At 45.7% G+C, this 27,444-nt stretch overlaps 1 protein-coding gene across 1 annotated transcript in view; it reads left to right on the forward strand.

Annotated features, from left to right (window-relative positions):
• The window catches only part of VWF (von Willebrand factor), a 273,421-nt gene that overhangs the window by 12,508 nt on the left and 233,469 nt on the right, over positions 1-27,444 (forward strand). The window contains exon 6 of the mRNA XM_084811394.1: positions 14,103-14,227. Within this exon, the coding sequence (XP_084667520.1) occupies positions 14,103-14,227 (125 nt within the window). The remainder of the gene's footprint in view (positions 1-14,102; positions 14,228-27,444) is intronic.

The following is a 27,444-nucleotide window of genomic DNA, read 5'->3' on the forward strand; positions in this document are numbered from 1 at the left end:
CAAGTAAAGCTGAATTCTGTAATCTGGGTCAATGGTACAAACTAAGTTATCTTATTTTGCCCCATATTTTCCAGTTTTTACTATTGTGCATCATTTCTTCTGGTTTTGCTAGTTAGGGATGGTAGGAGGTGGTGATCTGGTCCGGGTCTGCACCTGCACACCTGCACCTCTCCCTTCACTCACCATTGTTCGTAGACAGACACCAGGGCTGGAGGCCGCTCAGGGAAGACAGGGCATGTGAAATTGGTGGAGACCCCAGGGACCGTTGTGCTGTCTCGGAGGACTCCAGGCTGCAGCCAGCTGGATCAGAAGCTATGTATGACCCTCTCATGTACTGCCTTTGGCCTGGCTGCTGCTGCTGCTGCCGCCACCCTGCCCAAGGCTGGATTGTGTCCCGGAGCCTGAAATGGCACAAAGCACTCAGCAGAGCATTCTATCTTTTCATCCTCTGCCCACTCCCAGCTGCCCCTGGCCCTCTGCCACCCCTGCCCTCTTCCACAGGCCGACTGCTCCTCAGAGAAGCAGGGTGCGGGTGGTGGCAGGGACTGGATGCAGCAGGCAAGCCAGATGGCATACCTGTCCCCTGTGCTTGTACCTTTCACCCTCTCTCCCTCCTGTCCAGTGTTCCAGTACATAACAAAAAAAAATTGAATACAGGTCTGTAAATACCAGAAGGTTTTAAACCAAATGTCATATGTTTATGCATATTCACAGGGCAGGAGGTTTTCCAGTGCAGACTTGGAAATGAGTCTGCATTGGTGTACATCAGTTATTTGCTATAAGAACACAAGTAACATTTTTTTTAAAAGTGGGGTGGGATGGGATGGGGTGGGGGCACCATCAGTATAACTATTTATATGAGTTAAGCGTAGTGTTCCTCTATGTGGAGTCCTAGGGCTGATACTTGCATTTAGAAATCTGAAGCAAGAAATATCTCCCAAGATAATGGATGCATTAGCAATTAAAAAAAAACAAAACTCATAGGAGTGGATACCAGCATTTGGATCAAGGCCTTATTGCCTCTTGTCTGTTCCAAATTTGGAATCAAGAAACTGGGAGGCAACACAGCACTGTCTGTTTTTTTTTTTTTTAAGCAACAGCAGAACTACCATAAGAACATAAGAGCCCTGCCAGATCAAATCAAGGGTCCCTCTAGTCTAGCATATTTTTTCCCAACAGGGGCCATCTAGATGCTCCTGGGAAGCCCACAAGTAAGAAGGGGATAGGGTTCCCCCATTGTTTGCCCCTCAGCAACTGCTGTTAAGATTTCTGAACCTGGAGGTTCTGTTTAACCACCATGGCTAATATCTATTGACAGACCTATGCCATTGTACAGTAGGTGTAAGACAGGGAAAATGAAAGAGCTTGAGATGTCTACCCAGGGAGCTGGTGGGCTATCCCACACTGGAGGCATTCAAGGCGAGGCTGGACAGCCATCTGTCAGGGATGCTCTGACTTGGATTCCTGCATTGAGCAGGGGGTTGGACTCGATGGTCTTGCAGGCCCCTTCCAACCCTGTTACTCTATGATTCTATGTTTCTATGTTCAGAGTCCCTGTCTATAATCTTTGAGAACTCCTGGAGTGAGGTGCTGGAAGACTGGAGATGGGGAAATGTTGTCCCCATATGCAAGAAGGGGGAAAAGGTAGATACAGGAAACTACAGATTGGTCAGCCTGATGTCAATAATGGGCAAAATTCTTGATTAAATGATTAAGTGGCCATTCTGTGAGCATCTAGAAAATACTACATTGATTAATAGAATATGAGTTTGTCAGGAATAAGCTATGCCAGACCAACCTTATCTCCCTTTCCCCCCTAGTTACTAGTTTGGTAGATCGTGGTAATGCTGTGGACATAGTATATCATGATTTCAGCAAAGCATTTGACAAGGTTTCCAATGATATCCTTGTTGACAAGATGGTAAAATGCGGTTGGACAATACTACAATTAGTTGGATCCACAGCTAGTTGAGCAACCGCACTGAGTGAGTGCTAATTATTGACCCGGTTTGCACGTAATGACAACCCCTTGGTTTCTGATGGGTTTTCGGGGGCTCGTGGGGACACTGCTTGCAGTGTTCCTACCTCTTCCACTTTACAGCACAACCCACGATCAGCCCCTTCATACGCTATGTGGCATGACATGTCAACCTGGACCACTGAGTTGTTTAGGGACTTAATAAGCTACTCGCAGAAGCTTATTTAGAAAATAAGCTACTGTTATCCCCCACATGATCAGCCAAATAAGCTACTGCGTGTTGCTCATTTTCCCTGTGCTTGCTCCTCTTCCCTCTCCAGTCCTCTTGCTCTGCTAGATGGTATGCCAGCTTCCCTTGCATTGCAGTTTTTATGGAAAAGTGAGCAGTGTCAGTCTCGTCACAGAGGGCTATAAATGTGACACTTCACACTAGCGGGATTGCATGACCAGGGGAGGCCGTACTGCACCCTGTGCCTACATTCCCCTATTCTGCAGTTGCTTCTTCTTTTTCCTTTTTTCACAGTAGTGATCAGAGAGATCTGGCATTGTGTGACTTAGCTGTAGTATGGCCCTGCGATAGTGCGTTCAGGGGAGGCTGCATTTGTAGTGGAGGAGCTCATACTGTATTGTCCAGCTTCACTTTTTTGATGGAGAAGTGGCCAGAAAAGGGAAATGGGGGTGGGAGCTATAACTCTTTGGCAACTTACTTGAATGGGGCAAAATTGCACAAGGGAGGTGCCCTCATGGGGAGCCTTCAGGTGCTGTAGTGGATAACTGTGCAATTTTGCTTCTTCCGGGAAAAGTGAACAGTTCTTTCCCTATTCCCCTATTTTCCCAAGTTGCGCAGTTACAGAGTAGCGATCAGGAAAGCCTGTCATTGTGTAACTTTGCGGTAGTGGCGTAGCGCAATAGCACAAGGCTGTCATTGTACTCTGGGAAAGCTGTCATTTTGTAACTGTAGTGTGGCATCAGAGAAGGCTGTGGTGCTTTGGCTGTGGGTGTTCCTGTGCTGCTTGTCAGGTCTCGGAAAGGGGGCTCTGCAGGCTGGAGCAGAGCAGCCACAGTGGTTTTGGCTGCTTTTGCCAGCCAACACTGTAGGCTATCATAATAAGCCATGGTGAGTGCCAGGTGACATGATAACCCACGATGGGTTAAATAACCCTTGCTGTTGACCATGGGTTATCACAGTGGTTTATTTTGGCCAAATAAGCCATCGTGGATTTAAATATTCCCAACAGATGACATGATAACCCATGATGGGTTAAATAAGCTATTGTGGCTTATTTAACCCATCGTGGGCTATCGTGACATCCGAACTCAGTCTATGTCACTATTTGCATATACAATATTGAGGTATGGTATTGAGCAATAAAGAAGTGGATCCCACATAGCTGTGGGTGTGTGCAAAGGGGGCTGAGAGTCCCACCACTACATGGGAGGGCCAATTTCATGAGTTTTGCCTTTCCATGTGATCAGATGCCTCCCTTTGCTTGTCCCTTAGCCAGTGGTGCAGCTAGGGCGGGACCTCAGGGCCAAAGTCCAGGCCCCTGAAGCCCCCCAAATTATCACCCAGAGAGTGGCAGGTGATGGGGGCCTTGGCAAACCAGCCTGCATCAGCACCTGAACCAGTATGCTGATGCCGCTTGCTGCAGAATCCTGTCCTCTCTTTTTAAAAGATATTTTATGGTCAGGGTAGCCAACCAGGCATGTACATAACAGGTGCAGATACTCATTTTATTATTTTTACTTTAAATATATATGTTATGCCTTTTTACAACCAAATAGTGCTTATTCCCACATAAATGTGTCTAGCATCATAGAATCATAGAATAGTAGGGTTGGAAGGGGCCTACAAGGCCATCGAGTCCAACCCCCTGCTCAATGCAGGAATCCGAGTCAGAGCATCCCTGACAGATGGCTGTCCAGCCTCGTCTTGAAGGCCTCCAGTGTGGGAGAGCCCACCGCCTCCCCAGGTAATTGGTTCCATTGCTGTATTGCTCTTACAGTCAGGAAGCTTTTCCTGAGGTTCAGCCGGAATCTGGCTTCCTGTCACTTGAGCCCATGATTCTGTGTCCTGCACTCTGGGATGATGGAGAAGAGATCCTGGCCTTCCTCTCTGTGACAACCTTTCAAGTACTTGAAGAGCGCTCTCTATCTCCCCTCAGTCTTCTCAAGGCTAAACATGCCCGGTTCTTTCAGTCTCTCTTCATAGGGCTTTGTTTCCAGTCCCCTGATCATCTTTGTTGCCCTCCTCTGAACCCTCTCCAGTTTGTCTGCATCCTTCTTCAAGTGTGGTGCCCAGAACTGGACACAGTACTCCAGATGAGGCCTAACTAGTGCTGAGTAGAGGGGAACTAGTACTTCACGTGATTTGGAAGCTATGCTTCTATTAATGCAGCCCAAAATGGCATTGGCCTTTTTTGCAGCCACATCACATTGTTGGCTCATATTCAGCTTGTGATCGACAACAATTCCAAAATCCTTCTTCCTTGTAGTGTTGTTGAGCCACATATCCCCCATCTTGTAACTGTGCATTTGGTTTCTTTTTCCTAGGTGCAGAATGTGGCATTTATCCCTGTTAAATGTCATTCTACTGTTTTTTGCCCAGTGCTCCAGTCTATCCAGATCACTTTGAATTTTGTTTCTGTCTTCCAAAGTATTAGCTATCCCTCCCAATTTTGTGTCATCTGCAAATTTGATCAGCATTCCCTGCACCTCCTCCTCCAAGTCATTCATAAAAATGTTGAAGAGCACTGGGCCCAGGACTGAGCCCTGCGGTACCCCACTCGTTACCTCTCCCCAGCTTGAGAAGGTCCCATTGATAAGCACTCTTTGAGTCCGATTCTGTAGCCAACTGTGGATCCACCAGATCGTTGTTTCATCTAGCCCACTTTGAGCTAGTTTGCTCATCAGGAGATCATGTGGCACTTTGTCGAAAGCTTTGCTGAAGTCGAGGCATATTATGTCCACAGCATTCCCACAGTCCACAAGGGAGGTTACGTGATCAAAAAATGAGATCAGATTCGTCTGGCAGGACTTGTTCTTGACAAATCCATGTTGGCTTCGAGTAATCACTGCATTGTTTTCAAGGTGCTTCCAGATGGATTGCTTTATCATCTGCTCCAGAATTTTCCCAGGGACTGATGTCAGACTGACTGGTCTGTAGTTCCCAGGTTCCTCCTTTTTACCCTTTTTGAAGATAGGGACAACATTAGCCCTCCTCCAGTCATCTGGCACTTCCCCCGTCCTCCATGATTTCTCAAAGAGAATAGACAGTGGTTCTGAGAGTTCTTCTGCCAGTTCCTTTATTACTGGAACTGGAACTCATCTGGCCCTGGAGAGTTGAACTCATTCCAAGTAATTAGGTATTCCTTGACCACATGCCTGTTGATCTCAAGCTGCAATCCTGCCCCTTCGGCCTGTAGTTTGCCTTTGCCAGGGGGGTCATAGACCCTCTTTTGGGAGAAGACTGAGCCAAAGTAGGAATTGAGCACCTCTGCCTTTTCTTTGTCATCTGTTATCGTTTTGCCATCCTTATTTAATAATTTAATAGCTGAACAACCATTTCTTTCCTCTGCCTTCTACTATGCACGTAGCTGAAGAAAGTCTTTTTGTTCCTTTTAGCATCCCTCGCTAACCTCAGCTCGTTCTCAGCTTTAGCCTTCCTGATGCCAACTCTGCAATTCTGTGCTACCTGCCTGTACTCTTCCTTTGTTGCTTGGCCTTCTTTCCACTTCCTATATGTGTCCTTTTTTGTTTTCAGGTCATCCCTAAGCTTTTTGTGAAGCCACATTGGCTTCTTCTGTTGTCTTCCACCTTTTCTTCTTGTTGGAATTGTTTGTGATTGTGCCTTGAGAATTTCCTTTTTTAAAAGCTCCCACCCATCTTGGACTCCTTTTCTTGTTAGCGTCACTTGCCATGGGACCTTACTGATCATTGTTCTGAGTTTATGAAAATCAGCTTTCCTAAAATCCAGGGTACGCGTTTGACTACACTCGGCTTTTGCTTCCCTTAGAATTAAGAACTCAAGTACAATATGGTCGCTTTCCCCCAGAGTTCCTGTAACTGCTGCTTTATCCGCTAAGTCTTCTCTGTTGGTTAGGATCAAGTCAAGGATAGCTGATCCTCTAGTTCCTTCCTCTACTTTCTGTAGGAGGAAGTTATCTGCCACACAAGTCAGGAATTTCCTGGAGGGGCCATGTTTTGCAGAATTTGTCTCCCAACAAATATTGGGGAAATTGAAGTCCCCCATTACTACTACATCATGCTTCCTTGAAACATTGGCTATTTGCTTTTCAAAAGTTTCATCCTCGTCTTCTCCTTGACTGGGTGGCGGGGAGTAGACTCCGACCATCAGGTTCCTTTTATTCTTTGCTCCATTTATTTTGATCCAGATGCTCTCGATGGGGCTACCAAGCTCATCTTCCTGTATTCCTGTGCAGAGATATGTATTTTTCACATACAGTGCAACCCCACCTCCCTTTCTGTTCCTCCTTTTCTTTTTGAACAAGTTATATCCTTCAATTGCTGTATTCCAATCATGAGAGTCATCCCACCAAGTCTCAGTTATACCTACCAGGTCATAATTTCCCTCCTGTATTAAGAGTTCAGGTTCGTTCTGTTTGTTTCCCATACTCTGGGCATTAGTATATAGACATCCAAGACCATGTGCTTCATAGTCTGGCTTTCTTCCTACATGTGTCTGAAGACTATTATTGGGCGCTATCAGAGCTGTTCTCTCCGTTGCAGTGCATGCGCCTATGTCCATTGTTACCCCCAACTTTACATCTCCCTGCCCCGTAGGATTCAGTTTAAAGCCCTCCTGATGAAGTTCTTCATGCTGTGGCCAAACACATTCTTCCCATCCTTTGTGAGGTGCAACCCGTCCCTTGCCAACAGCCCATCTTCCAGGACGTATAGCCTGTGGTCCCAGAATCCAAATCTCTCTTGTCGGCACCACCTTCATAGCCAGTCATTCACCCGGAGTATTTTTCTTTCCCTTTCTATCCCTCTTCTAACTACTGGAAGGATGGTTGAGAAAACTATCTGGGCCCCAAAGTTCTTCAGTTTTCTTCCCAAAGCTTCAAAGTCTGACGTGATTTCTTCGTAGCTCTGCTTGGCGGTATCATTTGTTCCCACATGGATGAGAAGAAAGGGATACCTGTCAGTGGGCTTTATGAGTGCAGGCAACCTTTCAGTCACATCTCTAATCTGTCCTCCCGGGAGACAACATACCTGGTGAGTCCACGGGTCTTCGTGACATACTTGGGTCTTGATCCCACGCAGCAAGGAGTCTCCCACTACTACCACTCTTCTCTTCTTCTTCTTGTAGGCCTGGGTTTCATCGCCTCTGCTTGACTGACCTTCAGCCTCTTGCTCACTCTCATGCAGGTTCCCCTGTGATTCTTCCTCTGCAGGCTGTCCTCCAGTCTCATCCGCAAGTACCAGGTTCCACAGCTCCACTGCTTCCACTGGTGCAGAGTGGCGTCTAGTTCTTCTTCTCCTAACTGTCACCCTTTCCCAAGGAGTATCCTCTACTCCATTTTTCTTCACCTCAGCATTTCCCACTTCTGCCTCATCTTGCTGTTGCTCTTCAAGCTTCTGGTCTTCCCTTTGCTGCTGTAGTTCCCCCATTCTGTCCAAGAACTCTTTGTGTTCTGTTATTCCCCGGAGGGTCGACAGTTGCCGCTCCAGTCCACTTACTTTTTCTTCCAGCAGCGTGATCAACTTGCACTTGTTGCAGGTGTAGGCCATGTTGTTCTCAGGCAAGAAAACAAACATGGCACACACCTTGCAGGTCACCACCACTGGAGAGTCATGTCCTTCCATTGCCTCTTTTCCCTTTTTGTGTCTGGCTTTGTGATTGTTCTAGACTAGCCTGTGCCTGCTGCTCTATTCAGTAGAGGTTAAAAACAGAGTCCCGCTGGTGTGGAAGTGTGTGTTACAAGACTAATAATAATAATAATAATAATAATAATAATAAAGTTAGTTCAAAAAGAAAAAAAATGTTAGGGGCCTCCCCCTTGACCTCCCCTGCCAAACTCCCCTGGCCAACTCCTGTTTGCTCCCCCTGTCTGCTCGCTCTGTTCGCTCGCTCTCTGGGAGCTTGCTTGCTTCTCTGGTCCCTGGACCAGCTGGAGCAGCTTGCTCTGCTCAGCTCTGCTCAGCTCTGCTCAGCTGGGATATATCAGGGCAGCAGATATAAAACTTCATTTTATTCCTGTAGTTATGATGGTGCTATGATTTAAGGAAGTTTAAAATGCAGCACTGCACATGCTCAGTGTATTTCTTTCTTACCAGAGTTGGCAAACGCCCCCCCCCCGCCCCGAACATATCAGGAATGTAGAAGCACTTCGTGGGGAGGGGGCAGAGAGAAATGTCAGCTTGTGCTTCACAACTGAAGTAATACACACAACCATCTAAAGGGCCCCCCTGTAAAAACATGGAGTCTACGGCCTAAAATTACCCAGCTGTACCACCAACCTTAGTTCCAAGTAAGCCTGCAGTCCTCAGCATTTGTAGCAGTGAGTAATGCAAACCACATCAAGTGGATCGAGGTGGCAAGTCCTGAGATGATGGAATGGATTGTACCATCTTAGATTGCATGGGAGAATCACATTTTTGAATGGACTCATGTAAAAAGCTCCCTCTGAGTAGAAACTCACACCGCTCAGCAGGGAGCAGGCTGGATCAGAACATTGTTCTGTAGGGTGTTGCAGGATTGTTTGTTTGTTTTCAGTTCCAGGGAATGTTGTTTTAACGTAAGGAAGCATGTGAGAGCGCTACACACACCCCTGCAATCTGAAGTGGTGCAGTGCACTCTGCCACCTCCAGATTCTGCTGCATTGCTCAGCTTGCACGCGGGCCAGACTTAGCCCATTGATTTCAGTTGATCTGCGGATTTATCATCCGCTGGGGCTTTGTGTTCTAATATTTAGGGAGCAATCCTGTGGCCCCTAGACAGAGTCTGGGGGTGCCATAGGATAGTTCAGATCCCTGGATCCGAGGCTGGAAACAGTGTTCTGACCTTGGATCCAAGAGTCTGAGCTCCCCTCCCCTCGCAGCCAGTGTGGAGTGAACTGTGCCGGCTGGCTCTCCAAGGCCACAAAAGCAACATCGGAGAGGACAAACCGGGGGTGTTCCTGGGGGAGGGAGGACACTGGGGAGGCCAGCTGACACCGTATCCAGAGCCTCCCCAGCCTCCCCATGCCTCAGGTAGATGGGTGAAAATGTCGGTCTAGCCAAAATGCAGAGCGGAGAGGAGCATGGAGGCAAGAGTCACCTCTGCCACTCCTCCTGCTCTGCATAGGATCCCTATCAGCCTCTGAGTCTGATGGGAATCCCAGTAGGATTGCGCCCTTAGTAGGTTTGGTTTTAAATTTTAAGGATGTTTAAATTCTTTGTAATTATACAGACCCTTGGGGTTCATTAAAACTATACCAACATGAGATGACTATGTAGAATCTTACCAACTAATGTATTATTTCCTGAAGATCTTACTCAACAGGAATTGCTTTCCAGAGGTGCTGATGGTGTTACTCTAGAGGTTCTGCCCATTGCCGGGAAGAACTTTAAAAGAGAATGATGGGCTTTTGGCAGCAGATTTTAGCCCTGATTGCTCTGGAACGCTATCCCTTTCCATAGAGGATCTATTGTTCAGGAAGGAGCATGGGATTTGTTGTAGATAGGCCACCTGGGCATGGGTCCCAGCTCTTCTGAGCTGCCCCCTGGATCTTCTGAGCTGCCCCAATTGCCATCATCTGCCTTAATACAAGTCTGCTTCTTCCCTCTGAACTCAGTAGCCTTGTAGTTACTGGGAGACCTCAGGATTTCGTCCCTTAATAGGGAGTGTAGCATGAAGGTACAAGCCTTCTAAATTTGAGGGGGGACTGCCATCTTCCTTCCACAGTCTGCTCATTATTTTCATTAAGTCCAGAGTCCAAAATTACCCAACAACACCAGTGTCACTCAGCTTTCTCAGAGTATGCCTGATTCTGTAGAGACCTACCTGTTGTTGTTGTTGTTCAGTCGTTAAGTCGTGTCCGACTCTTCGTGACCCCATGGACCACAGCATGCCAGGCCTTCCTGTCCTCCGCTCTCTCCCGGAGTGTGCTCAAGTTCATATTCATTGCATCCGTGATGCTATCTAGCCATCTCATCCTCTGCCGTCCCCTTCTCCTTTTGCCTTCAATCCTTCCCAGCATCAGGGTCTTTTCCAGGGAGTTTTCTCTTTGCATTTGGTGGCCAAAATATTTGAGCTTCAGCTTCAGTCTCTGTCCTTCCAATGAGCACTCAGGGTTGATTTCCTTTAGGATTGACTGATCTGACCTCCTTGCAGTCCAGGGGACTTGTAAGAGTCTTCTCCAGAACCACAGTGAGAAAGCATCAATTCTTCGGCGCTCAGCCTTCCTTATAGTCCAGCTCTCACAGCCATACGTTGCTACTGGGAAAACCATAGCTTTGATTATGCAGACCTTTGTCGGCAAGGTGATGTCTCTGCTTCTTACTATGCTGTCTAGCTTTGCCATAGCTTTCCTCCCCAGGAGCAAGCGTCTTTTAATTTCATGGCTACAGTCACCGTCTGTGGTGATCTTGGAGCCCAAGAAAATAAAATCTGTCACTGCTTCCATTTCTTCCCCTTCTATATGCCAGGAAGTGATGGGGCCAGATGCCATGAACTTAGTTTTTTTTTAATGTTGAGTTTCAAACCAGCTTTTGCACTCTCCTCTTTCACTCTCAACAAGAGGCTCTTTAGATCCTCTTCGCTTTCTGCCATTAGGGTGGTATCGTCTGCGTATCTGAGGTTGTTGATAATTCTCCCGGCAATCTTAATTCTGACCTGTGATTCATCCAACCCGGCGTTTCTCATGATGTACTCTGCATATAAATTAAATAAGCAGGGCGACAATATACAGCCTTGTCGTACTCCTTTCCCAATTTTGAACCAATCGGTTGTTCCATGTCTGGTTCTTACTGTTGCATCTTGACCCTCGTACAGGTTTCTCAGGAGACAGGTAAGGTGGTCTGGTACTCCCATCTCTTTAAGAATTTGCCAGAGTTTGTTGTGATCCACACAATCAAAGGTTTTAGCATAGTCAATGAAGCAGAAATAGATGTTTTTCTGGAATTCTCTTGCTTTCTCCATGATCCAGCGAATGTTGGCGATTTGATCTCTAGTTCCTCTGCCTCTTCAAAACCCAGCTTGTACTTCCGGTAGTTCTCGGTTCACATACTCATCAGACAGCCACTTGGCTTTCTTGCATTTCTTTTTCTTTGGGATGGATTTCGTTGCTGCCTCCTGAACAATGTTACGGACCTCCGTCCATAGTTCCTCAGGCACTCTGTCTATCAGGTCTAATCCCTGAAATCTATTCGTCACCTCCACTGTATATTCATAAGGGATACGATTTAGGTCATACCTGAATGGTTTAGTGGTTTTCCCTATGTTCTTCAGTTTAAGCTGAAATTTTCCAACAAGAAGCTCATGATCTGAGCCACAGTCAGCTCCAGGTCTTGTTTTTACTGACTGTATAGAGCTTCTCCATCTTTGGCTGCAAAGTATGTAATCAATCTGATTTCGATATTGACCATCTGGTGATGTCCATGTGTAGGGTCGCCTCTTGTGCTGTTGGAAAAGAGTGTTTGCTATGATCAGTGTGTTCTCTTGGCAAAACTCTATTAGCCTTTGTGCTGCTTCATTTTGTATACCAAGGCCATGCTTGCCTGTCATCCCAGTTATTTCTTGACTTCCTACTTTAGCATTCCAATCCCCTATGATGAAGAGGACATCTTTTTTTGGTGTTAGTTCTAGAAGGTGTTGTAGGTCTTCATAGACCCAATCAACCTCAGCTTCTTCGGCCTCAGTGGTTGGGGCATAGACTTGAATTACTGTGATGTTGAATGGTTTGCCCTGGATTCGTACTGAGATCATTCTGTCATTTTTGAGATTGTACCCCAGTACTGCTTTTCCCACCCTTTTGTTGACTATGAGTGCTACTCTATTTCTTCTAAGGCATTCTTGCCCACAGTAGTAGATATGACGGTCACCTGATTTAAATTTGCCCATGCGTGTGCATTTTAGTTCGCTCATTCCCAAGATGTCGATGATCAAACTTGCCATCTCATGTTTGACCACCTCCAGCTTACCTTGATTCATTGATCTGACATTCCAGGTTCCTAAACAATATTATTCTTTACAGCATCGGACTTTCTTTTCACCACCAGACACATCCACAGCTGAGTGTCCTTTCGGCTTTGGCCCAGCCACTTCACTCTTTCTGGCGCTACTTGGAAATACCCTCTGCTCTTCCCCAGTAGTATATTGGACACCTTCCGACCTGAGGGGCTCGTCTTCTGGCATCATATCTTTTAGCCTTGTGATACGTTCCATGGGGTTTTCTTGGCAAGAATACTGGGGTGGGTTGCCATTTCCTTCTCCAGTGGACCACATTTTGTCAGAACTCTCCACCATGACCTGTCCGTCTTGGGTGGCCCTGCACGGCATAGCTTATGGCTTCACTGAGTGACGCAAGCCCCTTCGCCACAACAAGGCAGTGATCCATGAAGGGGAGAGACCTACCTAGCCAATTGCTATTCGGCAATTGCAGTTGTGCCCTGGGCCATTGTAGGCAGTGAGGCCCTGACAAGGGGGTAGAGCAGGCGCATTGGCCAGAGGCCTTCCTCATCTGTTGTTTCCTCCAAAATGGCCCAGGCCCCTTATCTTCAGGAAATGAGAAGGGTTTGAATGACGAGCAATATCTGAATTTGGGGCAATATAGTGTAGGAGTGTATGGCTTGCTGCCCTGCCTGTGTGTTTCTGGAGCTCCCTGGCTCTGCAATCATCTTTCTGGAGTGCACCTTGTTTTTGCATGATCCATGTGGCTAGATTATTGTGGGTACATTGTCCTCCTTGGCATTTGGTGTTTGCGCTAGGCTACAGAACAGTGAATAGTTGTGGGAGGAGGATAAGGGCTTCTTGCACTTTTGTGTTCAAAAGCCACAATGCCGTTTGGCACCTTAAAGACTCACACGTTTATTGTGGCCTAATACGCTTTCATGGACAGGAGTCCACCGTACAGAAAACTATTTTGAAAGATGTTGCTTTTCATGTAACTGGATAAAAATGGCACTTGCTGAAATAAAGGTATGGGAGACCTGATTATCTCTGTGGCATCTGATCCCCCTAGACTAGTTGGCTTTCTGCCCACATGTGCTTCCCCCCCGCTGCCTCCCTTGAATCTTTCTGCCTAAGATTTTTTTCTGAAATCAAATGCCCTCCTCTCCCCTGTCCATACATCCGATTTTACAAGTACAGGTGTCCTTAGGAGACAGAGTCCTTTAAAGACAGACTCTCTCTCTCTCTCTCACACACACACACACACACAACTGTAAAAAAAAAAAAAAGTGTGTGGGGTGTCTAGAATCCCAGAAACTAACAGAATAAAGTATTTGAAATGAAATGAGAAGCCACCTTTGGTGATGGCTCCCTCTGCCTCCTCACCTGGTCTGGAGACCAGGAGCAGCAAAGCAACGTCTTCCTGTACTGAAGTCTCTGTCTGGAGATGTTGTGCTTGTTGGGGATGGATGGGGGAAAGAATGAATGAGAGCAAATCTCACTATGTTTAATGGGGTTAACTCTCTCATAACTGTGGATGTTTGCAGCCTACGAACATGGGTTATTATAGTCTACAGTACATTCCCACATGCTCCCTTGCCAGCATGCCATGTTCAGTTTGGAATTAATCAGTATATGTTTAAGGTGCCATACCAGCCTTTGCTGGTCCCAGGCACTCCATCTGGACTTGGGCAAGGAAAGGTGTGGGTGCATGGAAGGTAAGTTTTAAGCAAGCACAATTTGGGACATGCACTGAAAGTAAGCAAGAGGCTAATTAGCTGGACTTCTATGCAATTTAAATTATAGTAATTATTTCTAATTATTCACATATATGTGCATATGTAAATTAGCATATCCAGACTTGTGCAATTTTTTTGTCCAATGGGCTTGAGCCCCAGATCTTTTAGGTACCACCCCTGGGAAGGAGATTCCTTCATTTGTTCTTAATTAAGAACTCTAATGAGGATATTGGATTTACACACTGTCTTCTCCTTCTCCTTTCAATTGCAGGGACTCTGGAAGAGAACAGCTACAATTTCGCTAATTCCTGGGCCATGAGCAGTGAAGAGAAGAGATGCCAGAGAGTGACTCCCCCAAGTCAAACCTGCAACATTTCATCTGAGATTGCAGATAAGGTTTGTGCAGTAACAAGAGGCTCGTAGCATTGCCCTTCTTTTCTGAATGACAACAAAGGGAAGGAAATACTCAATTTTCATAAATAAATACTATAATTTTCAATGTATTTCACTGTATAAGGTACCAATATAGCTTCATGCACAGGTAGTGTTCCATATTCCAAAACAACAGAGTCTCAGACAAGGAAATGCACACCATGACAAAGAAAACATGAAAACATGACATGACTTCTCGCCGTCCCTCAAATATTATTTCTAAGTTTGTTTAAATCATTTTAGGGTGCAGTTTTAACTACCAGGGTCCATGCAACTCCTGTGAACACCCTTTTTAATACTTTGGCCAGAGACAGATAATAGACTTTAACTTAAAATTGAAAATGGTTTTAAGAGAGGCTTTGCTTCCCATTTGTGTCATCTCTGGTCAATCAGATTTTGAAACCATGTGGACCCCTTGCAAAACCTGGTTGCCAGAGGCAAACATGAGATGGTATGTGCCAGGAACAGCACTCGGTCCTTCGAATCACCTTCAACATACCAGGAAGAAAAAAATCCGCCCGCGTTCAGCCTCTAATGCTTACATCAAACAGTGTTGTCAGGCTGCAGGCAGGAGTTTCCCCGGAGCTTGGCGCTCACAGCTGCATCAGAAGACGAGGCGGCGCTGGCTCCCCAGACCTCTGCCCCCCCTCGCCCCTTCCTGGGCCTGTCCTCTGCACCGGCCTGCTGGACCAAGGAAGACTTAAAATATTCAGCTCAGCAGGAGACCCATGAACCATCCGCACAGGAGGTCGGCAGGGCTCCCGTGCCGTAAGCAGCCACGTTGGAGGGGGCAACGTTAGGCGGTGTGGCTGCCTCTTCAGGCTAAGATCAGGAAGAGGGACTAGCAAGCGTTGTTTGCTGCCCGAGGAGCGTCTGCGTTGAGTCACGGGAAGCAGGAGCCAGGTTAAGCTGCGCTTTACCACAGGGCCAGAAGCAGATTAGTAGAGTGACAAGCCAGGTACCTAGAGATGAGACTTCCTGCTTCCTTCTCGTAACATTTTTAATTGACTGGTCATTTATTTTTATAACATTCTAAACCAAAGGAGAATGGACACATGATACATTTTCTCTCTCCTGGAGCAGAAGTGAGGTTGCCTGTATGAAACAATGGGAAAACCCAGGATTTTCATGTAATTGGAGAGCAGCATATCTGTTTAGAAATAAAAGACAGCAGTGAAACAGGAATTCATGCGCATTCTAAGTCAGGTTTTATTTTGTGTGCAAACTGAGTTTTGTGTTTTAGTTTTTAAACAATCACCCTGCCAATGCAAACAGACTTTGCAGATCTGATGTGTGTGTGTAGCTGTGAGAGAGTGGCTTAGAACAACCCTACAATTTAGTTCACTGTTAGGTGCTATTATCCAGTCTCCAGTTGTTTTTGCTGCTGGTGATGGTGGTGGTGATTTTTTTTACAAAATAAAGGAAATGCAGTTTTGTGGCTACAGAGTTGGTTGCTGTGGCTGAGTGGTGCTGTAGGAGAGGGGTGATGAAGTCCCTGTGTGCAATTTTTGTGATCAAAATTGCCTGCAGAGCTTCACAGCTGATAAAAAAGAATAGAGATACCTGTGGTAGGGAAGGCAAATGGGAACAGAAACCGTTTTGACTGCAAAAATTCAAGGAAAAGGTTAATTAGCTTCTTCCCCAGTGCCGCTGTTGCAATCCACTTTGAAACTGCCTAATATTGTATTTCCCTAAAACACATGTACACATGCAGTTTGAGCCTTAATGATCGTTAAATAGTGCTTAAAATGCTTAATGAAAGATATTCACCAGTCACCACTACTACTGATCACTTTCTGTTGGAGGCTGGTTTGGATTTCCAAGCAAAATTCCCCACCAAAAAACACCTGAGGTTGCAGCAAGAGTCAATTTAAATCTGCTCCCTCTGACCTGCAGTTGAGCAAACACAGTGTGCAATTTCCAGGGGCATCCCAAGACATTTTGCTGCCTGTGGCAAAGGGAGATGCACCCTGCCCCATTCCATGTGCACAGAAGCCAACCGGACTAGTGGCTGAATGTTGCTTCAGAACTGCTGACGCAAAAATGCCCTCTACCACACCTGAGGGAAGCAGGCTAGTTTAGGAGGCTCAGAATATGCTGCATATTACACACTGCTTTGTCCTCCAACACTTTTCCACTGCTCCCCACCCCTAAACATCTGTTGCCTGATGTGGCCCCCTCACTCTGCCTAATGGTAGGGCTGGCCCTGTCAATTACATGCTTGTAATTTAATGTAATTCCTTTCATTTCCATACCACCCAATAACCTAAGCTCTCAGGGTGGTTAAGAAAAATTACAAAACAAAAACATAAAATAAAAAACTTTAACATACATTAATTTTAAAAACGTTAATAAAATGTATTTTTTTAAAAAAACAACTACAACTAAGCCTTAAGCTCTATTGACTTGTATGCAGACTTGCTGCTAATTCCAAATCAACTTGGAAATGAAAGTAGTTTAGCAGTTCCACATCCTTCCATTTTTCTGCTCCTCCTCCTGCTACTTCCTTTTTTCTCTCCATTGCAGTTACTTCCAGTCTCACAATCTCACTGAAAGAAAAATGGCTGTAGGAAGTGGTCTGGGGGTGGAATTCAGGTGGAGGAAGGGTTCGGCGCCCCGCAGATTTTTCATTCTAAATTGTCCCCATCCCAATCTATAGGAATTTGGCTGCAAGTTGTGTTTTGACAGATGGGTTTGCACCATCTTGTTTAGCTCACCCTTAATATGTGGCTTTGTAATAGCTATTTCTCAGTTTCAGTCATTGAAGTTCTTCATTCTCTCTTGTTTCTTCTCCTGTGCCTTTAATAGCAGCCTGATCTGAAGAAATTTAGCAGGTGGTGCTGTGATGGGGAAAGGCTCACCTACCATATTTCTGTGTGCAGTCTTGCTGTTACAGCCAGGAACAGACCCAGAAAAAAGATGGCAACCTTACAAGAAGCTAATCAAATATTTGCTTCTGTGGGTATGCAAATGACTCTGGGATACTAATACCATCTCACAAGTGGCTTGTTCATAACCCCCTCTCGGCAACAGTGAATGCATGGAGGGGGTTGCAGGTCTGCATGGGTTAGCTGCCCAGTGCAGGAACCATGCACCCCCTGCCCTTCTCCTGATGAACATCCAATTGATGTTTGTGGGAGGGGGTTTTATGTACATAAATCCTTAGGCATGGAGAATCTCCTCATGGGGATTTGTCAGGAGAGGAAGATGATGGTGTGGGCTTTCAGTGGTGGCCAAGGCTAACCCCTGTTGCGCTATGACACCTCCCACCTCCTGGAGAGGGCTATGTTGCATATCCCCTGGTGTCTACTGTGTACACAGTTTTCTCAGGGCATTGTTTGAGGTGCTAGCTTTGTTTTTGCCAAGCTGGTTTTCAGCTTATGTTTCCTTCAGCATCGCCCAGCAACTCAGATAATGGGCTTGTTGATAGAAAACAGAGAAGAAAACCCACAACTTGTTTGTTTTCTTACCTTTGCAATTCTGCTGACTGATGCTTCCCCCTTCGGCCTTTTCATAAGAGCTGCTCACCAAAGCCTCTGTGCCCTGGCCGCCCTGCCCGTTGCTCTCCTTTCTGCCCTGAGCCAGTCTACTCCTGCCCATCCTCCACAGCTAGCCCTACTCAAAGGCATTGCCTGTTGAAAGAGAGTGCAGTACTTTGGCAAATACCAATCAGAGTCGGCACTTGTATCTAGCTACATACAAGCCAGTCCCCCAAATTCCTTCACACTTTCATGTGACCAAGGAACTGGACCCAGGGTGAGAGTGTGCAGGCAGAAGTAGCCTTGATTCTTAATGGCTGGTCGCTAGGAGGGGTAGGTTTCCTGTGCTCTGAAGTTATCCCCAATGGCTCCTTTTTGCTTTCTCTCTTATAAGTTAATGGTTGGCATCAGGGCCGGGGGGGGGGGGGGGGGCTTGCCCTGGGTCTCGCCCTGGGTCTCATGTCTGAAGGGGTGACATCAACAATGGCTGCATTGTTGCCGACTCTTTTGTTTCAGAATCTCACTAACTTGAGCTCTGTAAACCTCATGAAAACCGTCACAAAACTTACTCTACAGGTGGTAGTGCCATTTGGGCATGACAGCACGAGCAAGGTGGCTGCAGCTAGGGCAGTGCAAGGGCCCCTGCTCCCCTTTGGATGCCACTTAGGACCTTCCAAAGTGGCCCTGCTTCACTTTGGACTGATTCGGACCCCATCTGCTTCGACTCGGATCCGAATCCAAAGGAAGATCCGGCTATCCAAATCACGGGTTCTTGGCTTTTTCCCACTGACTTGCATGGGAAGACACAAATGGCCGTAACTTTTTTGGTTTTCATGATAAATACATGAAATCTGGGGAACTCTCAGCCCCCCCCCCCCCCGAAGCGCGTCCCACCTGCCAAATCTCAGACAGTTTGGCCCAGGGGTATTTGTGCAAGATGCAGGTGAAATTTGATTTTTTCAAGGAAATCTCTCAAAGCAAAGAGCTATAACTTTTCACTGCTTGCACAGAAGTGCATGAAAGTTGGGGTACAACTTGGCAAGTGGGATGCCTAAATTTCAGACAGTTTGGCCTGGGGGGGTTGTGCTAGGCACAGGTAAAATGTGCTGTTCTCAGAAAGTCAGACCAAAGTTCATAAAGGGATAATCAGCTTAGGTGTTAAAGGAGGTCACTATCCCTAAACTCTGCTGTAGGTTTCTTTGAAGGACCCTAAACTCTGCTGTAGGTTTCTTTGGGGAACTCCATGGTAATATACAAATCTTTCAACAAACCACTTTACCACCGTTTGAGCCTCCTGATCTGGAAGGGCATAAGCTTCAGCCCATTTTGAGAAATAGTCAGCTGCTACAAGAACACATTTATTTCCTCAAGGAGTAATAGGCAGTGGACCTAAACTATCCATAGCTATCCATTCTAAAGGCCAACCAGGTGGGGCAGAGATCATCAAGACCCAAGGTCTATGTGCTAGCTCTTTTCGTGAGCTACAAACTTTGCAGGATTGCACCAGTCTTTAATGGATCTCCTCCATCCCAGCCAGAAATAATGAGACTGTACTTTATGACTGGACTTCTCCACTCCGAAATGACCTCCTGTGTTGGAATCATGCAAAGCTTCCAGAACCCTAGAAACCACGCTTGCTGGGACTACCACTTGAAATTGTTCAGGCTTTCCCCAAGTACATAGTCTATGAAGTTGTATCCCTTCCTTTGAGATCATTTCAGGCCAAACAGTCTGATATTTTTTAAGGTAAGGATGACGTTGGCCTTCCTTAGGAAACTCCTCGCAACTCCTTCTTCTCACTGATCAATTTTCTAATTTCTGGATCAGCCTGCTGGCTTTGTTGCCAATTCACTTTGACCTTAACATACTCCACATGCTTCACATTATCTAGGCCACCATTGGAAAACTCTAATTTCCATGAATTAGGTTGATGTGACAAAGCATCAGCATTCTGATGCTGTTTTCCTGGTCGATGTACTATTTTATAGCCATATTGGGCCAGCTGTTCTAGCCAGCTAGCTAGACCACTGGCTTGGTGAAAATTACGCAACTACTGAAGAGAATTATGATCTGTCTGGAGTGTAAAACATCTTCTAAAGTACTTGGTCAAGGTCCCTACAGCTAATAATTCCTTTCGAGTAGCTGAATACTTGCATTCCACTTTACTTGAAGTTTGACTTGTAAAAGCTTTTCTCTGCCATTTTCCATTTGTGATAAAACAGCTCCAAGGCCCCAGTCACTGGCATTTGTATCTAACAAAAACGGATCTGGATCTGGATAAGCCAAAACAGGAGCTGATATAAAATGCTATTTTAGTTCCTGAAAAGCCTTCTGAAACTCTTCTGTCCAGAGAAATCTTGACTTATTTGACAATACATGTGAAGGACTAACAATAGTAGCAAATCCAACCACAAACCTGCGAAATAGGAAGCCAAACCCAGAAAACTACACAGTTCCATCAAATTTTGAGGTTTTGGCCAATCTTGTACAGCCTTTTCTCCGGATCTGGGCCTACTCCATCTGTGGAAATTACATGACCCGAATATTTTAACCTTTTACAGAAAAGTTGGCATTTGGCTGGCTTAACTTTTGGGTTGGCATCCTTCAACCGTTGTAATACTGCTGACAACTTATGAAGATGCTCTTCAAAAGTGCACCCTATTACAATTATATCATCCAAATGAACCCTGTAAATCTGCCAAAACAGTATCCACGAGTGTTTGGAAAGTGCTAGAGGTATTACATAGCCCAGATGGCATAATATTAAATTCAAACAGTCCTTCCCTTGTACAAAAAGCTGCTTTAGATTTATCCTCAGGATGCACTTCAACTTGCCAGCATCTACTAGCCAAATCAAGAGTGGAAAACCATTGTGCTTTTGACAAGAGGTCCGAAGTGTCATCAGTTTGGGGTGAAAGCATCTTTAACTGTAACATTGTTAAGCTGACAGTAGACAACACAACCCTCATTCCACCTCCTTTCTTCTGGACCAGAATGAGAGGAGCTGCCCATGGCTTGTTGAAGGCTGTAGTACTCCTGCCCTCCATCTCCTGCAGCTGTTGCCCAAATTCTCTCTGAAAGAGAACAGGCACTCTCTGTCTCCGAGGGCCCTGCTTGATTGGCTTGGCTTCTCCAGTATTGATTTTATGTTGAGTTGAACTAATGCAGCCCATGTCATTGTCACCACAGCTATGTACATCAGACTATTGCAACAGCACTTCATAAGCTGCTTTTATCTGTTCCTGGTCTAATCTATGGTCACTTAGTGGAAGCACAGCTTCTGATTTGGATGTATTCCATTGATTGTCAGCCTCCATCTTTCTCCCTGATGAGCTCAGCATGTTGACATTTACTGAATTCTTCAAGCCCAACTTCTCCTGCCAGAGAGATGCCCCTGAATCAAATGTTCGGATTATTGTCCCCTCATACAGCATCTGAGGTGCTGTCAACACATTAGCTATCGGGACTAGACTACCACCCTCCTTACTCCTATTCATCGCTGGTCCTATAAGGCATGTTTACTTGCTTGCATGATTGGGTTGAAACAACCCATCCTGATCTTTCCAGTTTCTACTTTTCAATCAACCTGAAATAACCACCTCACTCCTAGGTGGTGTGATGACATTTCCCTTTGACTTCACACACTTCCATACAGCCATTTATGGTCTACAAGGGAAACCGTCTTCCAGTTCCAACTAAGAACAAGAGCAATTTCCACAATTCACAGTAACTTGGTATTTCTTCAAAAAGTTAGTGCTGACTATAACACTGTGAGTGGCTTCCTTTGCCACTAGAAACTCACAAGGCAGCTGTAGTCCTTGCAGATTGAGGATTGCATTCCACACTCCCAAAATGGAAAGCTTTGTTCTGTTAGCCACCCTGACTGTGAGCTCACAGGGTTTGAGATGCCTCTTACTTTTAGTGGTAGCTTGTTCCCATACTTGGCCATTCACAATTGATACTTGTGCCCCTGAGTCCAGCAAAAATGGGCATGGAAAATCTGCCAGCTTCTCTTCCAAATAATATCCTAGGCCTTCTGACTCAGCAATTATCACTTCTTTGACTGGGCCATCATACTGGTCAACAGTGAATAGGCCTCCATCCACTACTTTTCTTAGTTTCCCTGTTCTGAATGCCTCCTTCAAAGGAGGCATTCCCTTCAGAAATGGCTCAGGTTGCCACAATGCCAACATCCTTCACTTGCTTCTTGATGAGGTGGCCTTTCCCTAAACCTAGTCTGTGTGCTCCATTTATTCTGATTCTGAGGCTGCCTTTCCACAGCCTTTTTAAGCAGATCAAGTTAACTCTGAATGCCCTGTAAAGCCTCTTCTACTATTTGCATATCCATCAATTTATGAGAAATGGCCCGTCTCCTTGGCTGCAGGCATACACACACTAGTTTCAACAGCCTGAAAATTCCTGCTTTCTGATTTTCTAGCCATTTCCATTTCTGTGGCCAATTTAATGGCAACATCCATATGCTGAGGCTTCCCCAATCAGAGTTGAATGCGCATCTCTCCAGTGAAAGCATTGTTAATGAATTGATCTCTTGTCATCATATCCTGGGTCTCTAAACTAGGGATGTACGAAAGTCACTTACCTTTTGCGGATTATGTTGATGGTGGGGGGGAGGTGTTCCATCCCTCCCCCTGGAATCCTTGATCGGGGGGAGGCGCTCCCTTCCTCCCCCCCTGGAATCCTCCGCGGCCGGCTGTGCTTTGCGGCAGCTCTGTGGAGCAGCCGGCCAGGCCCAGCCAGGCGAGAGCCGTCCGCAGCCGGATTTCTGGCCGCGGAGGGCTCTGGGGGGGGGGAAGTGTATGCAAATGGCGGTGGCTACGGCCACCGCCATTTGCGTTCCTTATTTTTGGCCGTCTTAATCTACGTAAATATTTACGTAGACTAAAACGATGAAAATAACGGAATGCAAATAGCGTAGCGGACGCTATTTGCGTTCCCCTTATTTTCGCCGTCTTAGTCTATGTAAATATTTACGTAGACTAAGACGGCCCAAAATAAGGAACGCAAATGACGGCAGCCATAGCCGCCGCCATTTGTGTACGCCTTCTTTTTTTTTTTACCCAGTCATTTTAGGCTACATAAAAACTTATGTAGCTTAAAACGTCTGGGTAAAAAAAAAAAGCATATGCAAATGGCGGCGGCCGTAGCCGCCGCCATTTGCGTACGCCTTTTTTTTTTACCCAGACGTGATAGGCTACATAAAAACTTACATAGCCTATCACGTCTGGGTAACCCCCCCCCCAAAAAAAAACTGCAAATGGCGGCGGCGGCAGCCGGTCGGAAGACCAGCCGCCGCCGCCGCCTGGAAGATCCGCCCCAGGTAAGGCTCGTCCCTGGGGGGATCCACAGGGGGGCGGGCGGGCAGGCCGTTCCGCCACAGATTTCAGGGGGCAGCAAGCTCTCTGAGAGTAATTCCAAGTTTTTGCAATGAGTCTATAGGATCTCTCTTATAATTAAAGAAAACAGCTCGATCCTATTCTGCATATCTAGCTGGCTCAAGATAAATTTTCAGTGCTTTGACTAGTTGTTTGTAAACCTATCTTAAAGTTTTGCTAAGCCCAAGGTATATATTGTCCTAGTCTTCCTCACCAGTAACAAATTTAGGAATTTTTACTTGATGACTTCATCCTACCCATTTAACTCAGCTGCTATTTCAAAGTGCTCTAACCAATCATCCCATTCTTGATTTCCCCCACTGTGTGGTGCAGGATTAAATATTGTCCTAGACAACCTAACTGAGGAATGCACATCACTTCTTGTTTCTGCAAGTGTTGTTCCTTCCTCATCACGCATTTTGCTTACTATATATTACAATTAACAACAAATATACTGTAGGGAAGATTTATCTTTAGCCTTATAACATGCCCCTCAAAATGTTGTGAACGAATTACAATTACCCAAGATTCCCCCTGGGTCCCACCTCTGCCACCAAATTTGTAGTGGACCTCAGGATCCTAAATATGTAATTAGATCTAAACAACAGGGCAAGATTAACACAAATTTATAAAATAAAGAAAAGGGCAAGTACAAAATTCAGATAATGAAGAAAGGGAAGTCAATGCATATAACATAATGCCGGATAAACAAATGCTTCCAGCATTTAATAAATGCAGTTTCAACAAACAGCATCTGTTATACTACAATGAGTCTGTTACAGTTCTGTCTCTCCTTCCCCCAACCTCTGAAGGTGTCCCTTCAGAAAACACAAAGCCCTAAAAGTCCCACTTTCCACTTCAGTCAGGCCTGACACACAGCACAGATCCATCACTCTCTCAGGAACAGACACTTCTTCTGTTAACAGTAACTGCTCTCTTTCTCTGTCAGGTCTTTTACTGCGGGTCTTCTGCTGTCTCAGGTGCTCGACTCATCATTTGTTGTCTTCTTCCTCTCATGAAGACCGTCTTTAGCGTCCTTCTCAGCCAGCCATGACTCCCTCCTTTTCCTTCTCCCCCCCTCCCACCACATCGACTGCCAACATTCTCTTCCCATTTCCCAGGCAACTCACTCCCCCCCCCCCCGCTGCTGCATCCATCTGATAATTTATTTGTTTGTTTATTTCATTTCTATACCACCCAATAGCCGAAGCTCTCTGGGTGGTTCACAAAAATTGAAACCAAAAAGCACACAGTAAAACAATATAAAATATAAAAACATTAAAACCACAATATAACAATACAACCAGAATAAAACCAGAGTAAGTCCTAGCAGCAATGCAGAGATTTAAAATACAGATTTAAAACACCAAAGCTAAAGTTCTAAAAAGCTAAAATGCTAAATTGCCTGGGAAAATAAAAAAGGTCTTCACCTGGTGCTGGAAGGAATACAATGTAGGTGCCAGGCGAGCCTCACTGTGGAGGTCATTCCACAGCCGGGGTGCCACAGCAGAAAAGGCCCTCCTCCTAGTAGCCACCTAATTTCAGCTACTTCTACACTGGTTGCCTCCCTTAGCCTTTGTAGACTCAGACAGAATCACCAAAGGGGCATGGGACACCACTGTTCTCCCAGCCTGCTCCCAGCCCTATGCAACACCTTTTGCACAGAGTCCTCAGAGCCTGGCTGCCTCGCCTCTCACATGGTCAAGGCAGAGACTTGCTGCAACCTCTTTTTAAGGGTCTCCTACTGAACCATAGGAGATTTAACATGTCCAATTTATAGCTTCAGGAGAGGTTACTAGGACCCAAAGGAAGATCTATCTTTTGCAGATCTATCCTATTTTCAGGGGGACCTTCATCTACAAAGTATAGCCTCCTACTCTATACCCTCTTTCCTATCTGCATGATGTTCAGTGTGTTGCAATTTGGCCTAATTTGGGGCAATTTGGGGGGGGGGAGCCCAGCATTTTTGTGCAGCCTTCCCCTGGTCAACTAGTGGGAAAGACTGTGCCAGGCCCCCTAATTCATGTGCCCATCCTGCCCTTTTATTATCCAAGCCACGTGATTCCAGGGCAGGTTTTTATGCGCTTGCTCTGGCAATGTCGTTTTTCTCCCTTTAAGTGCTCTGTCCGTTTCACTGATAATAACAAGACAGAGACAGTGGTGTAGTGAAGCTGGGGCTTGCAGGTATGTAATGCCAGCTGCTTTTATTAACAGGAAAGCTGACATCACCTGCTACCCTTTCTCAGAATTCCCTGTTCCCCCTGGGCTTAACTGCCATTCTCACAGTAGGGGATGGGGGGTGGAAATGGATTTTCCAAACAACAATGCATTGTTCCCTGTTGTAATGCAAAGTATTTTGAGGTGGTTTGACTGGGCAACTGAATGTCTTGAATGGGCAATTAAGAGCCATTAGCTTCACAAAAGACCTGCTCCTCTTGGAGATGAACACTGCTAGAGCTGATTTGGTGATATGGATCCATCCGGCTGCCTGCATTGTTGGACTCTCCCTGGGGGCGTGGCTAGGGCAAATGTCACGATGAGCACCTCAGCATTCACCGCTACTCCACGGGACAGCAAGGGACCATGCGTGATTTACTGGAAAGTGTAGCGTGTGTTAGCTGTAGGTAACCCAGCCCTTCCATCCCCTCTTGTTATTGCAGTTAATTATGCTCCAAGATTTGCCTGCATGCACCACCTGCTGTTAGGACAAACCTCCCTGAAACCCTTTCCCTCCTCCCCACTCCTGTAAGCTCATGCCAAACCTTTCTTTTCCTTCTCCTAATAGTATTAGGGCTTCCACTTGCCAACTCTGACCTTTTCACTGCCTCTGCACCCAAAGGTTCTGCCCAGGGAGAGCTGCAGATTACAAAAAGATACCACAGCAGTCATGTCCGTACCAGCTACCATTAACTATAGCTGTTTTGACAGAAGAATCTTTCTCCTGCAGGCTGAAGAAGTGAAGCCTCTGTATTACACACATTCAGGAGACTTTTACGGCATTTTCAAACATTACTCTAATATATTTGCTCTGAAAGCAAAACATTGTTCTATTAATAGCAATCCAGCAATACCAGTGCCTGTTGAAGAATTTTGATCTTTTACATCAAGAAAACAGCTTTCTTTGTTTGCTAAGTTTTGCCTCAGCAATGCAAAGCTCACCCATTCTTCAGCTTATTGCAGTGTGCTATGGTCAGCTGTTGGGGTGGAGAACAATAGCTGTGCTTCAGTCTGTATCTTGCCTACCACTAAGCTGTGGAATTTGCCTTGTTCTTTGATGCTATTCAAACCTCTTTTCAGAGGGCTTCTTTGAGAAGTGCTTCATGATTCTGAGCTCTTCCAGTGGAATCAGTAGATGTTAAATATCTTGTCAGGCCTCCTGAAGTCAGAAATGTTTTGAGGAGGATTAACAAAGCAAGGAATCGGTGCAAAGTAGCTAGATCCTAAATAAGGGTAGTCCAATTGGTGGAATAACACAACAAGCCATGGTCGCCGCTTGAATGTTCAAAATGGCCACCAGCGCATGCCACAGCCCAGCCACGGTGGGCTGTTTGATCATGCAAGCAGGCCCACTGTTTACTTGGACTTTCAAAAGGCTTTGACAAAGTCCTTCACAACAGACTCCTAATTAAGCAAACTAAGCAGTCATGGGATAAGGGGATAGTTCCTCTTATAGATCAGTAACTGGTTTAAAAAAAGAAAAGAGAGAGTAGGGGTAAATGTTTAGTTCTCACAATGGAGAAATCTAAAGAGTGGAGTCCCCCAAGGAACTGTATTGGGACCGATACTTTTTAACTTGTTCATGAATGATCTGGAGTTAGGGGTGAGCAGTGCAGTAGCCAAGATCGCTGGTAATATGAAATTATTTAGTGTAGTTAAAACAAAAAGGGATAGCAAAGAGCTCCAAAATGATCTCTCCAGATTGAGGGAATGGGCATCAAAATGGTAACTGCAGTTCAGTGTAAGCAAGTGTAAAGTGATGGACATTAGGACAAACTATCTCGACTTCACATATACGCTGATGGGATCTGAGTTGGTGGTGACTGACCAGGAAAGGGGTGTTGGAGTTATGATGATGGACAGTTCTATGAAAACGTTAACCCAGTGCAAAGCAGTTGTGAAGAAGGCAAATTCTATGTTGACGATCATTAGGAAAGGAATCGAAAATAAAACCGCCAATATCATGAGGCCTTTATAAAAATCTATGGTGCAACCATACTTGGATTACTGTGTACAGTTCTAGTCCCCACATCTCAAAAAAGGTATTGTAGAGCTGGAAAAGGTACAGAAAAGGGCGACCAAAATGATTAAG

Source organism: Heloderma suspectum, chromosome 7 (assembly GCF_057233095.1).
Source record: "Heloderma suspectum isolate Gila_16-S chromosome 7, 16-S_ref, whole genome shotgun sequence".
Lineage (NCBI taxonomy): Eukaryota > Metazoa > Chordata > Lepidosauria > Squamata > Helodermatidae > Heloderma > Heloderma suspectum.